This window comes from Coregonus clupeaformis, unplaced genomic scaffold (assembly GCF_020615455.1).
Source record: "Coregonus clupeaformis isolate EN_2021a unplaced genomic scaffold, ASM2061545v1 scaf0009, whole genome shotgun sequence".
NCBI lineage: Eukaryota > Metazoa > Chordata > Actinopteri > Salmoniformes > Salmonidae > Coregonus > Coregonus clupeaformis.
The window spans coordinates 814,931-831,219 of record NW_025533464.1 but is presented as its reverse complement, the minus strand read 5'-3'; the positions used below and the strand labels follow the sequence as shown (position 1 = coordinate 831,219).

The following is a 16,289-nucleotide window of genomic DNA, read 5'->3' as shown; positions in this document are numbered from 1 at the left end:
CTTAAACATAATAATAAAATGTATACTGCTAAAATCATTGTTTGGGGAATTTGTTATTCTCCCGGACATTTATGTTGGTGATTGCTAGTTCTCAAAGATTATATAATAAAAAGGTCCTTTATCTTCTCTACATACATTATATCTGGTTTTAGTCGTTTAAGTTGACACTGAAAGCGCTTTTCCATCACGAAAATTAGGCGACCAGAAAAAACGCTTAGGCGGGCCACCCCAGGATTTCAATAGCAGAAAAATCCCTGCATTCACCCAGAGAGACTTAGTCAGTCAGCGCACACAATAAGGTGGTTGATCAAAAGCATCCTGTTGGTATGAAAATGAGTGGACTCTACACCATGTCTCCTTCCCCCCTCTCTCTGTGCTTGGAGTGCACCTGGTTTCTGTTGTTAACCATTGTTGGCTTGTCTCTTCCCTTCTGAGAGTGTGTGTCTGTTAGGGAACAGTTTCACTATGAGTTGCCTCAGGTCATATGTTCAGCCTTGACACACAGCTGCTGATCTTTGTCTCTTCCGTTAGCATTTTCTACTTGGCCTCAGCAGCATTTTTTTTTATTATAATTGTTTTTGTCATTTAGCAGACGCTCTTATCCAGAGCGACTTACAGTAGCAATTAGGGTTAAGTGCCTTGCTCAAGGGCACATCGACAGATTTTTCACCTAGTTGGCTCAGGGATTAGAACCATCGACCTTTCGGTTACTGGCACAACGCTCTTAACCACTAAGCTACCACGCATTGTGGTCAGCTGTATCTGTATTGGACGTTTGCAGATGATAACAATGCAATGCATTCCCCTATTTATCAAGCAATAATATACAATATTTTACACAAAACCCTCCATTGGAATGCAGTATTGGAGGGAGTTGTGAAAGTTTAATGGCCCTGTGAAATAGAGTAGAACACTTTTGCATCATCTCTGCCTGAAATCACCTAGCCTACCCAGGTAGTTCAGCTGAGGTCAACGCCGGACAGAGAGAATGATATTATTCTGGTTTTTCACTCTTATTTTCCCCCCTCACCCCCCATGAGCCTTTGCGGGGTGCTTTGATGTTTTTCGTGTCGGGGAAAACTGTAGTCTTGACATCTGTGAAGGGTTGAATATTAAATTAGGAAGAGCTGGCGTCAAATCAGCACGGTTTATGTATTAATGAAGTCAGTCGAGACGCTGTGTATTCATATTCATATAGAGGCTAAACTTATCTTCTCATAATACGATCATAACAGTGGATGAGAGAGGAGGGAAAGAGGGGATAGAGTTGCTGAGACATGAGTAAAGTACCATGAATCATCCTTTAATAAGAATCACTCTTTCTTTCTCTGCATCACAGAGCAGGCTGTGTCAAGTTAAAACCCTCAACATGCAGAGGCTTGTGAGAGTTTATTAGGTTATAAACTGCGTCATCCTCATTTTTGTGCTCTTATGTACCTCGTTGTGATTCTATTGCTCCGTTTATTTCAGAGAGAGACTGGTTTCCCACAGGTAATTCCAAAAAGGCATGTTCAAGCAATGGACCCCCTTGGTTGTTGGCGATACTTTGAAGTAGTTACCGGTAAAATGATTTTTCTTTGGTAGACTAGAAGCTGAAGGGCAAATTGGGACAGTTATGCAATACAAATAAATGGGTATTAGTGTGCTGTGTAGGTTCCTCTTATTTTATGCATTGCTTTAGTAAAGTAATGTAAAAGTCCCAAGTCATCTGCAGCTCTTCTAGGTTTCCCCTCATACATAATTGAGTATTGTGGTGTGAGGGTTTGGCTTGTATACGGTCAGTGTGTTATTGTACGAGTGTGTGGGTGTGCAGTGCACCACAGCTGTGCTAGCAAGGTTACTCAGCAACTCTCACACTCTCCTTTTAGTTCGGTCTTTCTCTCGGTTTCTCCCACTCTTTCTCACTCCGTCTCGCTCTTTCGCTACCACACTTTCTCTGTGTGTTGGCCTCCATCTCATTTCTCCGTCTCACTTTTCTTATCTGGGATCCAATCATATAATACATAACTGTAATCCTCAAACCACACTTTCAGTGTTTCTAAATTACTCTCATTCCATTTTCAGGTGGTCCTGTGGTGCAAGTCTTTTATCAGGGCATTATTACTCCTGTCTATCATGACAGTCTTTAGTTTTCTCATAAATATCCTATAAGTAGGAGCCCCTACAGATGCCCCTCCACCACACGTATGCCTTTTCACACCGGACCCCCTCCTTCTCTCCATTTTTACTAATCATCTCCATGGTAGACAGGATGGCAGGTGAGGTAAATGATGCTCCTCTTCAGTCTGAGATATATAACATCCATTACACTTGCACCTGCAAGCACCCCTGTTATGTTCCTAATTACTTGTTTGTAGCCAGGCCTCAAAATTGAGAATTAGAGGCGCAGACAGTGGCTAATGGACACACACACACACACACACACACACACACACACACACACACACACACACACACACACACACACACACACACACACACACACAATGATTAATGGCCAGGTCTTGTGTGCTCTCTCTTAGTATGATTAGTTGCACATGAGACAGAGAGGACGAGATGCTAAAGTGGAGCTGTTTTCAGCACTCTGAAAGAGCATCTGGATCCTTACAGCTACTCTGTTTGTCTAATACACAGTAACTGACAATTAGTCTCAGGAACAGAGAGAAGATGTAGCCAGTCTGGATCCATGCTCTGTATTGGAATGTATTGTGTGTCCAGTGTAATATCCAGTGTAATTTCCAGTGTAATATGCAATGCACCTCTGGATGTGCATTATATATAGTCCTATATTCGGGAATAGAGAGACTGCAAATTAGTGTCTGTCCATCTGTCTGTGTGTGAGATGCATGCATTGGTCTTTGCATGCAGTGGTCACTTGCAGACAGACTTTGAGGAAAGGTAGATGCACACACACATGCCCACACACACACTCACGCAATACAAAAATGCTAGGTCCCCTAGTTCTCTTGTAGAATATAAATTGGCTTGGTCTCTGTTTAATGCGATGTTGGCCTTGAAAAGTGTAATGCATTTTGAATGAAAGTACACAGAACCTCTGTGCCTTAGCAGCGAAGAGATTGAGGGAGAGAGTGAAAGCGAGCAAGTGAGGGATGGAGAGAAGGGTAGAGGGAGAGAAGTTGAGTGGATAAATTGGTATAGGGTGGTGGTGTTTTATTATGAAGGTCATTCAGGCTTACTGTCTGATCATTTTATTCATATCGGATGATGGAACTCCTGAACTCAATACCAAAGCCAGGCTGAGATCACGGGCCCTAATCTTTAACCTGGAACGGGAGACAATGCAGGCCAACATACGTGTACACAAACACACACACACACACACAGAATGGTGATTAAATTGAATCCATCAAAACAGAATTCCTTTCATCCCAAATTGCGCCCAGATTCAATTTTGATCGGATGATTTAAAGTTATTCTCTGCTTCTTTTCCTTTCCTCCCTCTCCAACATCTCCCTTTCACCCCCCCCCCCCCCACCTTTCCAACCCCTCCTTCTCATCCACCTCTCCCCCTCCCAACTTCCCTCTCTCTCCTCCCCCTCCTTCCCTCACCCTACCTCTCTCCAGACTACCAGCGGTTGATGACAGTTGCGGAGGGCATCACCACCCTGCTCTTCCCGTTCCAGTGGCAGCATGTCTACGTACCCATCCTGCCCGCCTCACTGCTGCACTTCCTGGATGCCCCCGTGCCCTACCTCATGGGCCTGCAGTCCAAGGAGGGCACCGACCGCTCCAAACTAGAGCTGCCACAGGAGGTATGGACTACTGTGTGTGTCAGTGTCTGTGTGTGTGCGACTGTGAAAGGGTCTGTTTTTTTTCTTTGTGTGGGTCTCATACAATAGGCAGTTACTGTAAGGGCTCATTGTTGCTGACTGCACACTGTCCAAGGCCATCCAACCCTGACTGTTCACAATGAGCCTCCCACGCACACAGACAGACTACCTGGCTCCTATTCAGACTGAGCGGGAAGCAGAAATGCACCTTTTAGACTCTTATTGTAGAGGAACGTCTATTGGAAATTTATTTTAGTGTATTTGAACCTTAAACCTCTCTGAGATACTTCTATTGGTTTTATCACCCACAGCCCAATGTGTTTACATAGACCCCTATTCCTCCTGTGTAGAAAGAACTCAAACTAATATTTCTTTGGAAAGACTTGGTGAAGTTTGGGATAGTGTGTCTGTACCCTCTCCCTCCTCCCTCGCTCCCAGCTTGAGCTGCCTCGTCCTCAGACAGTGAAAGTGATGGAACCCTCGTGCACAGCATGTGTTTTGGACGAGATAAGACTCTTAATCGTCTGGAACATCCCAAACAGATTCCCAGCTTCAAGGCTCTCCCTCCCTCCTTCCTCCCTCTCCCACCACTCATTAATCTGGCCCATTCCGTATGGGTGGTAATTATCCGAGTCAGTGCAGCATCCGACGACGTTCCCTGGTGCTGCTCCTGTCTCCTCCTCACAATCCAATTTTCTGCCCCTGTGTGTTCCTTCCTCCTCCCCTAAAGATCACACAGTGCCAAATGTTTTAATTTTGTAATATCTCTATTTCTGAATGATTTGTTGAAGTGAGGAGGATGACCTAGAAATGGAGGATGAAAGAAAGGCTGAAAGGAAAGGGGGGAAGGATCATAGAGAGAGGGAAAGAGAGAGGATGTGAATGGTGAATGAATGAAAGAAAGGCTTGCCTTTTTGAACCCTGGCTCTGTAGAAATAATTAATAGAATTTCCATTTCAAATGGCAGAACAGTAATCCGTCTCCTAATCATATTAGTCTTGTTTACATAGCAAATAGCAAACAAGTACATACACACGCACGCACATGCACACACTCATGAATACCAACAGTTTAATATCATTTTGTCCCTCTTGATCCTCCATCCTTTCTTTTTAATGCAAAAGAGGAACCAATGGCTTTTAACCGAAACTAGGCCAAACATTGTGTGCCTGTACAATTACCCAGCGGGGTGCGTGCTCCACTTTCAGCATCTCGTAAATCAGGCGGATGGCCTGCAGTCTTCTCCACTACCTAAATAAACCTCAGTTAGGCCAATCCACGTCAGGTCAGATCTGTGCACAGAGAGCTGATGCAGCCCTCACAGAGCAATGCACGTGAGTCAAACCTGGACCCAGAAAAACACAGAGGAGAAAATGTTGAGTTATAAAATTCACATCTGGAGCCTAGCAAGTACTGTTCTAAAACTATAGTCAATTGGTAGTAAACCCTGCGTTTCAGTTATTCAAGTGTACAGTAGCTCCTAGTCGTCCTTCCACAGGGACAGTAGAACCAGGAAGTATACACTATAACACAGTATCAATGCTCCCCAGTCCCACTGCTCTGTATGTACAGTGGGGGGGAAAAGTATTTAGTCAGCCACCAATTGTGCAAGTTCATATGTACACGTCAACTATGACAGACAAATTGAGAAAAAAAATCTAGAAAATCACATTGTAGGATTTTTTATGAATTTATTTGCAAATTATGGTGGAAAATAAGTATTTGGTCACCTACAAACAAGCAAGATTTCTGGCTCTCACAGACCTGTAACTTCTTCTTTAAGAGGCTCCTCTGTCCTCCACTCGTTACCTGTATTAATGGCACCTGTTTGAACTTGTTATCAGTATAAAAGACACCTGTACACAACCTCAAACAGTCACACTCCAAACTCCACTATGGCCAAGACCAAAGAGCTGTCAAAGGACACCAGAAACAAAATTGTAGACCTGCACCAGGCTGGGAAGACTGAATCTGCAATAGGTAAGCAGCTTGGTTTGAAGAAATCAACTGTGGGAGCAATTATTAGGAAATGGAAGACATATAAGACCACTGATAATCTCCCTCGATCTGGGGCTCCACGCAAGATCTCACCCCGTGGGGTCAAAATGATCACAAGAACGGTGAGCAAAAATCCCAGAACCACACGGGGGGACCTAGTGAATGACCTGCAGAGAGCTGGGACCAAAGTAACAAAGCCTACCATCAGTAACACACTACGCCGCCAGGGACTCAAATCCTGCAGTGCCAGACGTGTCCCCCTGCTTAAGCCAGTACATGTCCAGGCCCGTCTGAAGTTTGCTAGAGTGCATTTGGATGATCCAGAAGAGGATTGGGAGAATGTCATATGGTCAGATGAAACCAAAATATAACTTTTTGGTAAAAACTCAACTCGTCGTGTTTGGAGGACAAAGAATGCTGAGTTGCATCCAAAGAACACCATACCTACTGTGAAGCATGGGGGTGGAAACATCATGCTTTGGGGCTGTTTTTCTGCAAAGGGACCAGGACGACTGATCCGTGTAAAGGAAAGAATGAATGGGGCCATGTATCGTGAGATTTTTAGTGAAAACCTCCTTCCATCAGCAAGGGCATTGAAGATGAAACGTGGCTGGGTCTTTCAGCATGACAATGATCCCAAACACACCGCCCGGGCAACGAAGGAGTGGCTTCGTAAGAAGCATTTCAAGGTCCTGGAGTGGCCTAGCCAGTCTCCAGATCTCAACCCCATAGAAAATCTTTGGAGGGAGTTGAAAGTCTGTGTTGGCCAGCGACAGCCCCAAAACATCACTGCTCTAGAGGAGATCTGCATGGAGGAATGGGCCAAAATACCAGCAACAGTGTGTGAAAACCTTGTGAAGACTTACAGAAAACGTTTGACCTGTGTCATTGCCAACAAAGGGTATATAACAAAGTATTGAGAAACTTTTGTTATTGACCAAATACTTATTTTCCACCATAATTTGCAAATAAATTCATAAAAAATCCTACAATGTGATTTTCTGGAAAACAAATTCTCATTTTGTCTGTCATAGTTGACGTGTACCTATGATGAAAATTACAGGCCTCTCTCATCTTTTTAAGTGGGAGAACTTGCACAATTGGTGGCTGACTAAATACTTTTTTTCCCCACTGTATGTGTGTGTGTGTGTGTGTATATACAGTGCCAGTCAAAAGTTTGGACACACCTACTCATTCAAGGGGTTTTCTTTATTTTTACTATTTTATACATTGTAGAATAATAGTGAAGACATAAAAACTATGAAATAACACATATGGAATAATGTAGTAACCAAAAAAGTGTTAAACAAATCAAAATATATTTTATATTTGAGATTCTTCAAATAGCCACCCTTTAATTTGATGACAGCTTTGCACACTCTTGGCATTCTCTCAACCAGCTTCATTAGGTAGTCACCTGGAATGCATTTCAATTAACATGTGTGCCTTCTTGAAAGTTAATTTGTGGAATTTCTTTCCTTGTTATTGTGTTTTAGCCAATCAGTTGTGTTGTGACAAGATAGCCCAATTTGGCAAAAGACCAAGTCCATATTATGTCAAGAACAGCTCAAATAAGCAAAGAGAAACGACAGTCCATCATTACTTTAAGACATTTTGGTCAGTCAATACGGAACATTTCAAGAACTTTGAAAATGTCTTCAAGTGCAGTCGCAAAAACCATAAACCGCATGAAGGTACCACGTTCATCTGTACAAACAATAGTACGCAAGTATAAACACCATGTGACCATGCAGCCGTCATACCGCTCAGGAAGGAGATGCGTTCTGTCTCCTAGAGATGAACGTACTTTGGTGCAAAAAGTGCAAATCAATCCCAGAACAACAGCAAAGGACCTTGTGAAGATGCTGGAGGAAACAGGTACAAAATTATCTATATCCACAGTAAAACTAGTCCTATATCGACATAACCTGAAAGGCCGCTCAGCAAGGAAGAAGCCACTGCTCCAAAACCGCCATAAAAAAGCCAGACTACGGTTTGCAACTGCACATGGGGACAAAGATCGTACTTTTTGGAAAAATGTCCTCCGGTCTGATGAAACAAAAATAGAACTGTTTGGCCATAATGACCATCGTTATGTTTGGAGGAAAAAGGGGCTTGCTTGCAAGCCGAAGAACACCATCCCAACCATGAAGAACGGGGATGGCAGCATCATGCTGTGGGGGTGCTTTGCTGCAGGAGGGACTGGTGCACTTCACAAAATAGATGGCATCATGAGGAAGGAAAATTATGTGGATATATTGAAGCAACATCTCAAGACATCAGTCAGGAAGTTAAAGCTTGGTCGCAAATGGGTCTTCCAAATGGGCAATGACCCCAAGCATACTTCCAAAGTTGTGGCAAAATGGCTTAAGGACAACAAAGTCAAGGTATTGGAGTGGCTATCACAAAGCCCTGACCTCAATCCTATAGAAAATGTGTGGGCTGAACTCCTTGCTCGCACACGCTTTTTCAGGCCTACAAACCTGACTCAGTTACACCAGCTCTATCAGGAGGAATTGGCCAAAATTCAACCAATTTATTGTGGGAAGCTTGTGGAAGGCTACCCATAACATTTGACCCAAGTTAAACAATTTAAAGGCAATGCTACCAAATACTAATTGAGTGTATTTAAACTTCTGACCCACTGGGAATGTGATGAAAGAAATAAAAGCTGAAATAAATCATTCTCTCTACTATTATTCTGACATTTCACATTCTTAAAATAAAGTGGTGATCCTAACTGACCTAAGACAGGGCATTTTTACTAGGATTAAATGTCAGGAATTGTGAAAAACTGAGTTTAAATGTATTTGGCTAAGGTGTATGTAAGCTTCAGACTTCAACTGTATATCCAGGCAGTATACAGTATCATTGTTCCCCGGTCCCAGGGCTGTGTGTCTCAGATGGAGGAGGGCTATAGAGCTGGAGCGACAGGGTGATAGATTAGACTGGGGGCTTTGGGAGAGAAAGCTGTAAGCCTATTTCTACCACTGTAAGCTGCCATTATGGTTGGTTTTTGAGTGTGTATGTCTTGCTTTGTAAGTGTCTGTTAGAGTAAGACACTAGGGATGATAGGTTTGTTTGAATTTCTATGTGTGTCAGTGTGAGTTGTGGTTGTGATTTAGTGTGTGTGTGTGCAAGCATGTGTTTGTTTCTGTGTTGTTGGCACACTACCCTTGAGCTCAGGGTTTTTGTCGTAATTCTGGTGGTTTGTCGCAGTAACTCTATTATATCAGATTTGGGTTTAATACTGACATTAATCTCTTTATAGTGTCAATCACATACTGACCCAGTTACCCAATACTCAATCTGTTTATGTCCCAACACACCCCTCTCTGAGTATCTATTTATTGAGCAATAGCTATGTTATAATTGTTGTATAAACTTCCATGTCATTCCAAACCTCTCTCTCTCTCCTTACAGGCTAACCTTTGCTTCGTGGACATTGACAACCACTGCATCGAGCTGCCTGAGGACTTCCCCCAGTTCCCTAACAAACCAGAGTTCATCCAGGAGCTCAGTGAAGTCCTCCTCCGCTACGGCCTATCCCCAGTGGGGGGCGCTCCTCCAATCTCTGACCCCCCCTCCACCACCACCACCACCCCTGTCTCCGTCTCTACCCGTCACCCTGGTCTGAAAGGCCAACAGGCCCTGAGGGAGCTAGAGGACGATGGGAGGAATGGGAACCTAGGAGGGGAGCAGTTAGCTGTGTTGGAGCTTCTCCAAGGGAACACTACTCTGGAAAGACTCCAGGCTCTGGCTAAGAGAACGGGGGTCCGTGTGGAAGCCCTAAAAAGGGTAGGGGGTGAGGGAGAGGGCCAGGGGGGGAGGACGGCAGTCGAGGAGGAAGAGCTGAGGAACGCTAAGCTGAATGTACAGCTGAGGGAGGTGTTCGCTAGCAGATTTACCACGATGTTCGCAGACTATGAGGCCTTCGTCATCCAGAGTGCTCCGGACCTGGAGTCCTGGCTCACCAACCGAGAGCAGATGCACAATTTTGATAAGGTGAGATGGGTTGACACACAGAGACATTTTACCTTGATCTAACGGACTATTTATTGAGGCCTGTGTTGTGTGATAATAGAAGTCCACTGGGGCATTACCATGTTTGTGAGATGCTGGATTCAATTATTTCCTGAAACCCATCCACTATAAAAAATATTCCATTTGATAAATAAGTAAGATGAACACAGCTGGAGCTGTTAAGACGTGGTATTGGCAATAACAATGTTTGCATTTATAAAATCACTGGGGAAATACATTCATATCAGCAAACAGCCAGCAAACAGAGTTGGTTGGTGTGTGTTTATACTACGTGCTGTGCACCCACAGATGGGCAGTATTTCTGTTGTGTATATATGTATGGGATGAACTACACTGCAATGTATTTTGTTACAAGATACTTTTGAGAGCTGTAATTTGTATTTTCAATGTACAAAATACTTTTCTATACCATTTTTTTATAGCTGTTCACAATTTTGTGGGCCACTTTGATGGCACTATGGTGTGATAAGAGCATCTTCTAAATTAACTAAATATAAATGTGTATGTAAAAATGAACAATTTTAAAGCATGCTGAGCAGTATTTTAATGATGATTGTATTATCATTATTTTAATTATTATTATTATTTAATTATTTAATTATTATTTTAGCAGTATTTTAATGATAATGATGATCTCCCCCCCAAAACAATGCCAATAATAATACCCAGTGTGCTTTGCAGTTCATTTTGGTTCATTTTAACATTTACATTTTGGTCATTTAGCAGACACTCTTATCCAGAGTGACTTACAGTCAGTGCATTCAACCAAGGTAGATGAACAACAACATATCACAGTCATAGCAAGTAAAACGTTTCTGTAACCATTACTGAGAATGTTGTTGCTGTACGGGCCGGCTACTGTACATTTATTTTGATTAAATACATTTCAAAAGACAAGTATTTTGTATTTTATTTTGATGCATTGATCTTTATGGTATTTTGTAATTGTATTTTATAATTTCTGTCCATTGCTGTGTGTACCTATATCATTTTGTAATTACATTTGTATCTTTCCCTACCCAGTAGTATTTGTCTTCATATCTTTCCCTGCGTGTGCATGCATGTTAATGTATCTGTGTCTATACTAACATATCTCCTCTCTCCAGGCATCCTTCCTGTCTGACCAGCCAGAGCCCTACCTGCCCTTCCTGTCCCACTTCATCGAGACCCAGATGTTCGCCACCTTCATCGACAACAAGATCATGTCCCAATGGGAGGAGAAGGAGCCGCTGCTCCGTGTGTTTGACGGACGTATCGATAAAGCTCGTCTATACAATGTTAGAGCCCCAAGTCTGAGGTCCTCCAACTACCAGAGGTGCACCATCCTCAAGGAGTCAGGTGAGTCAGAGGAGAGCGGTGAGGGGGTGTGGGGAGGGGGGGTGGGTGTGTGTGTGTGGAAGAGCGAGAAAGAGAGTCGTTTAGAATGAGTCTTTGGTAAGTAATAGACAAATATGGATAGAGGTAGAGAGAGGAGGGGGACTAATTGAAAGTTTGGGCTTGAATGAGAATGTGCTCTCCTCTGTGCTGTCTGTCTGATCAGCATGCTGTAGATGACTTCTGTCTATCAGTCTGTCTGCCTGGCTGGCATACCAATCATGCTTTAACAGAGGTCACACAGGACTCCTTATAAATCCATCTCTTTCCACATCCATCCTATTACTTTCCGTCTCATCCTCCTGTCCTCCCTCTTGACCTCTTTCATGTGATCATTGGGAACGTCAGACTTCTCTCCACAGCAGATGCTCTCCTTGGCCTTTTCTCCCCATTTGTCTTTTTCTCAAAGAAAGCCTCACCCCACCAAGCTCATTCTTCTACGCTCTATTTCTCTCTCTCTCTCTCTCTCTCTCTCTCTCTCTCTCTCTCTCTCTCTCTCTCTCTCTCTCTCTCTCTCTCTCTCTCTCTCTCTCTCTCTCTCATCCACATGCATATATACACACACGCTTCCCCCAAAACACCCCCGCCGCCCCTACCCCTCTGAGTCAGTCCTGTGTCTGGCTTCCTCACTTCCTTTTGCCTACGCTGCAGCAATCAGAGACTTAATGAGGGCAAGCCAAATGAGCACTAATTAAGATAAAAAAGACCTGATCAGACACTCTCACAGACAAAGGGTGTGTGTGTGTGTGTGTGTGTGTGTGAATGCTCACATCCGTGAGTGGTACAGGTATAGGGGAGTCAATTCGCAGGGCCCGACATTGGCAGATTTTAATGGAGCGAGTGCTGTAAAAGCCTAATTGCTCAGGGACAGCTCTTTCAGAGGTGGTGGCGCGTGCAGTTACCCAATTAAACACACCAAATAAACTATTTTATTCTGCTTAATTTCCCTCAGTCGCTCCAGTGCTCCTCTCTCTCTCCTGTCTGACAAACAATGAGGACTGAGATTGGAAGATAAATTCGGAGGGTTTTGTTAGGCAAAAAAAGCTCAAATACAAGCCATGTAAAAAAAATCCTCGCCAACAGATGCGCTGTTTATCACCGCGAGCAGGGGTTAATTGACGGATGCCTGTTGGTTTGGGTTGAGGCGTACTGCGTCTGTTTTCTCTACCTTGTGTTCATTAAAGAAAGAAAGGAAATGGTTAGAGAATGAGGTAGGTTTGGAGAGCGAACAGAAAGACCGAAAGAGAGACAGAGAAAGAAAGAGCAAGCAGCGAGAAAAAGAGAGTGGGGTGTTTATACAGTAGATGAGCAGGAAAGAGATAGAGGGAGAGAGGAGGATGAAAGGACAGCAGTAAAGCATGTCCTGTAATGAATTGAACAAACACAAAGCTTTGATGTCCTGCCAAGCTTTGTGTAGAGGAGCACAAGAGTGTCAGCTTATTGGTCTGTGCGTGTGTGTTTGTGTCTTTGTGTGTATGTCTCTTCATTCAAAGTGAACTCAAAGGTTTAGTCCTAGCACTGTACAGAATGTATTCTCAAGTAGTGGTTACACCAAAAGAAGGCCTTACTCAAATCCCCCCTCTTGATTTGATCTCCCTCCCCAGCCCAGGCCATCGAACAGCGGCTGATGAAGATCGACCACACAGCCATCCACCCCCACCTGTTGGATATGAAGATTGGACAGGGCAAATATGAACAGGGCTTCTTTCCCAAGCTGCAGTCTGACGTGCTCTCAGTCGGACCCATCAATAACAAGTGAGTATATAATGCCATTACCGAAGAGGCAACCAATGACAGGCATTGTTTCTGGGTAAAAATGATAATGGTTTGAACATAGAATGGCTAAATGAACGTAATAGATATGCTACAGTTGTGCTACAGTGATGTAGTCCACGTTAACAAATGTTTTTCCCTAATCTTCCATCTGTAATACGTAGTTGAGTAAAGTCTATATACATTTTTATGTGGTTAACAGTGTTGTCTGTCAGCAGGTGGTCCAATCGTACCGCTACGGCTCAGCGCAGGAAAGACCGCCACAGACAACAAACAGAACACCTGACTCTAGATAACGACCTCAAAGAGGTACGGACAGACAGCCCTCCCTCTTCATCCTCTCTCCTCCTCTTCCTCTGGTCCCATAGCATGCCTGTATGTTCCTTTTTTATTTGATTTATTTTGAGAGCTTGTTCTTTTAGTCTTCACTTTGTTTTCCGTTTTCAAAGCCTGTCTGTCCTTGTCTTAACTGATGTCATGTTTTTTTCTGTTACTTGTTTTCTCTTTTAGTGCTCTTCGTTTTTCCTTGCTTTCTTTCTATTATGTGAATGTCCTGTGCATTCATGTGCATGGTGCCTCTTTTCCTTTCTTTTCTCGTACCTGTCTTTTCTGTGGGTCGTGTGCGTTGGGGTTGGGCCGTACCACCTCTCAGCAGGTAGAGGGGTGTCTAGTCCTGCAGAACTCCATGGCATTTTGGGAGTGGGACAAGGCGTCTCCCCCGCCTCTCAAACCACCAAAAAAGTCTGCCTCTGAGTGCTGCCTGGTACGTGGAGGAGTGATGGACCCCCCCCACCCCCACACAGACCCTCCCACTAACCCCCCAAAACTACCCCCACCCCCAAGACAACCCCCACTCCACTTCTCCACTCCAGTCCTGCTTCACACACGCACACAATCCCTGCTTGCTTACACACGGTGGCTCTGTTTGATAGATTCCTCATGCACCTGTCACATTAGTTAAATTCAACAGCGCTGAAGAGAGGGAGTCATGGCTCTGCAGAGGATCTTGTTTTCCTCATCTCTCTCCTCTTCCTTTTACAGTTCTGTATTTTTGTCCCTTTTTATCATCTACTGTATGAGCTCTGTGGGGAGCAGAGAGTTGAGAAAGGAATTACTGAATTGTAACGGATACAAAATCAGATAAGATGGCAGAATCATTTCAGATTCAAGCCAATGTAAGTAAACTAGAGTGAACCCACCAGAGTGTGTCAATGAAATGGGCTTAGCGCCTCAACTCTTTGTGGAGAAGTTAACAGAAAATGTTATTTTCACTTTGTCTTGTTTTTGTCTACAAGCACGTAACCCCTCACCACATCCCAATGTTTGTTAAAGGGTAATCAAGAGTGTCCGAAAACCACAACCCTCTCCCTGATCAATGTCTGCCCTCACTCCTACCCTTACACAACCTCTTGAAATGTCCCTCCATCCATCTGTAATGGTTAATATTGGGTGTAGAGTTTTACAGACAGAGCTGACTGTTGCTCTGTCTCTGTCTCCATCAGAAGCACATGCAGGACGCTCGGAGCCTGGGGAAGAACCTCCGTCAGCCCAAGCTGTCTGACCTCTCACCTGCCGTCATCGCTCAGACCAACTGGAAGTTTGTAGAGGGACTACTCAAGGAGTGTCGCATGAAGGTGAGTCTGTACAGGCCAAATATATTGTGGTATTGGTCAAGTAATGGTCAGGTTGTGGTTGCTGTGCGTCTCCAATGTATATCGGTCCAATTTTGTGTTGTGTGATGTAGTCATGTTATGAGGGGATTGGTTCCTATCTACAAACCTATTGTTTGTATTCTATGTGTAGTGGTCATGTTGTGGTCATGTTGTGTTGACCATGTGTCTCCTGTCTCCAGACTAAGCGTATGTTGGTGGAGAAGATGGGCAGGGAGGCGGTGGAGCTGGGTCATGGGGAGGCCAACATCACAGGTCTGGAGGAGAACACTCTCATCGCCTCCCTCTGTGACCTGCTGGAGAGGATCTGGAGCCACGGCCTGCAGGTCAAACAGGTCAGTAGAGACACAGACGCACGTGCACATGCACACACACACACACGTACTGAACAGAAACACACACACATACATGCACACTCTCTCTTTCTCTCTTTCTCTTTCTCTCTGTCTCTCTCTCTCTCTCTCTCTCTCTCTCTCTCTCTCTCTCTTTCTCTCTCTCTCTCGTTAATCAGGTTTTATCATAATGACGATATTGCATTTACAATATAAACCCACTCTCATGCTCAGTGCTCTACTTGGAAGAACCTGCTATAGGTCAGAGAGGTCAGGTCTACCAACACTGGTTAATCAGGTCTTATAGTAATAACCATATGACCATATTTTATTAGGCTTATTGACTGGTAATCCTCTTTATTTACATTTACATCATTTAGCAGACGCTCTTATCCAGAGCGACTTACAAATTGGTGCATTCACCTTATGATAGCCAGTGGAACAACCACTTTACAATATATCAATTTTTTGTTTTTATTTTTTATTTTTTGGGGGTGGGGTAAGGGGGGGTAGAAGGATTACTTTATCCTATCCCAGGTATTCCTTAAAGAGGTGGGGTTTCAAGTGTCTCCGGAAGGTGGTGAGTGACTCCGCTGTCCTGGCGTCATGAGGGAGGATGTTCCACCATTGGGGTGCCAGAGCAGCGAACAGTTTTGACTGGGCTGAGCGGGAACTGTGCTTCCGCAGAGGTAGGGGGGCCAGCAGGCCAGAGGTGGATGAACGCAATGCCCTCGTTTGGGTGTAGGGACTGATCAGAGCCTGAAGGTACGGAGGTGCCGTTCCCCTCACAGCTCCGTAGGCAAGCACCATGGTCTTGTAGCAGATGCGGGCTTCAACTGGAAGCCAGTGGAGTGTGCGGAGGACCGGGGTGACATGAGAGAACTTGGGAAGGTTGAACACCAGACGGGCTGCAGCGTTCTGGATGAGTTATAGGGGTTTAATGGCACAGGCAGGGAGCCCAGCCAACAGCGAGTTGCAGTAATCCAGACGGGAAATGACAAGTGCCTGGATTAGGACCTGTGCCGCTTCCTGTGTAAGGTAGGGTTGTACTCTGCGAATGTTGTAGAGCATGAACCTACAGGATCGGGTCACCGCTTTGATGTTAGCGGAGAACGACAGGGTGTTGTCCAGGGTCACGCCAAGGTTCTTTGCACTCTGGGAGGAGGACACAACGGAGTTGTCAACCGTGATGGCGAGATCATGGAGCGGGCAGTCCTTCCCCAGGAGGAAGAGCAGCTCCGTCTTGCCGAGGTTCAGCTTGAGGTGGTGATCCGTCATCCACACTGATATGTCTGCCAGACATGCAG

The 16,289-nt window shown here is 44.4% G+C and overlaps 1 protein-coding gene across 9 annotated transcripts in view; it reads left to right on the top strand.

Annotated features, from left to right (window-relative positions):
- LOC121575713 (DENN domain-containing protein 5B-like) overlaps positions 1–16,289 on the top strand; it is a 64,139-nt gene that overhangs the window by 37,920 nt on the left and 9,930 nt on the right. For 3 of the 9 annotated variants that reach the window (XM_045212355.1, XM_045212354.1, XM_045212352.1), the window contains 8 exons: positions 3,586–3,773; positions 9,213–9,794; positions 10,940–11,171; positions 12,812–12,962; positions 13,196–13,289; positions 13,633–13,743; positions 14,483–14,614; positions 14,833–14,985. In XM_045212355.1, coding sequence (XP_045068290.1) covers positions 3,586–3,773; positions 9,213–9,794; positions 10,940–11,171; positions 12,812–12,962; positions 13,196–13,289; positions 13,633–13,743; positions 14,483–14,614; positions 14,833–14,985 — 1,643 coding nt within the window. The remainder of the gene's footprint in view (positions 1–3,585; positions 3,774–9,212; positions 9,795–10,939; positions 11,172–12,811; positions 12,963–13,195; positions 13,290–13,632; positions 13,744–14,482; positions 14,615–14,832; positions 14,986–16,289) is intronic. The other 6 variants (XM_045212358.1, XM_045212357.1, XM_045212356.1 and 3 more) reach the window with 3 other exon arrangements.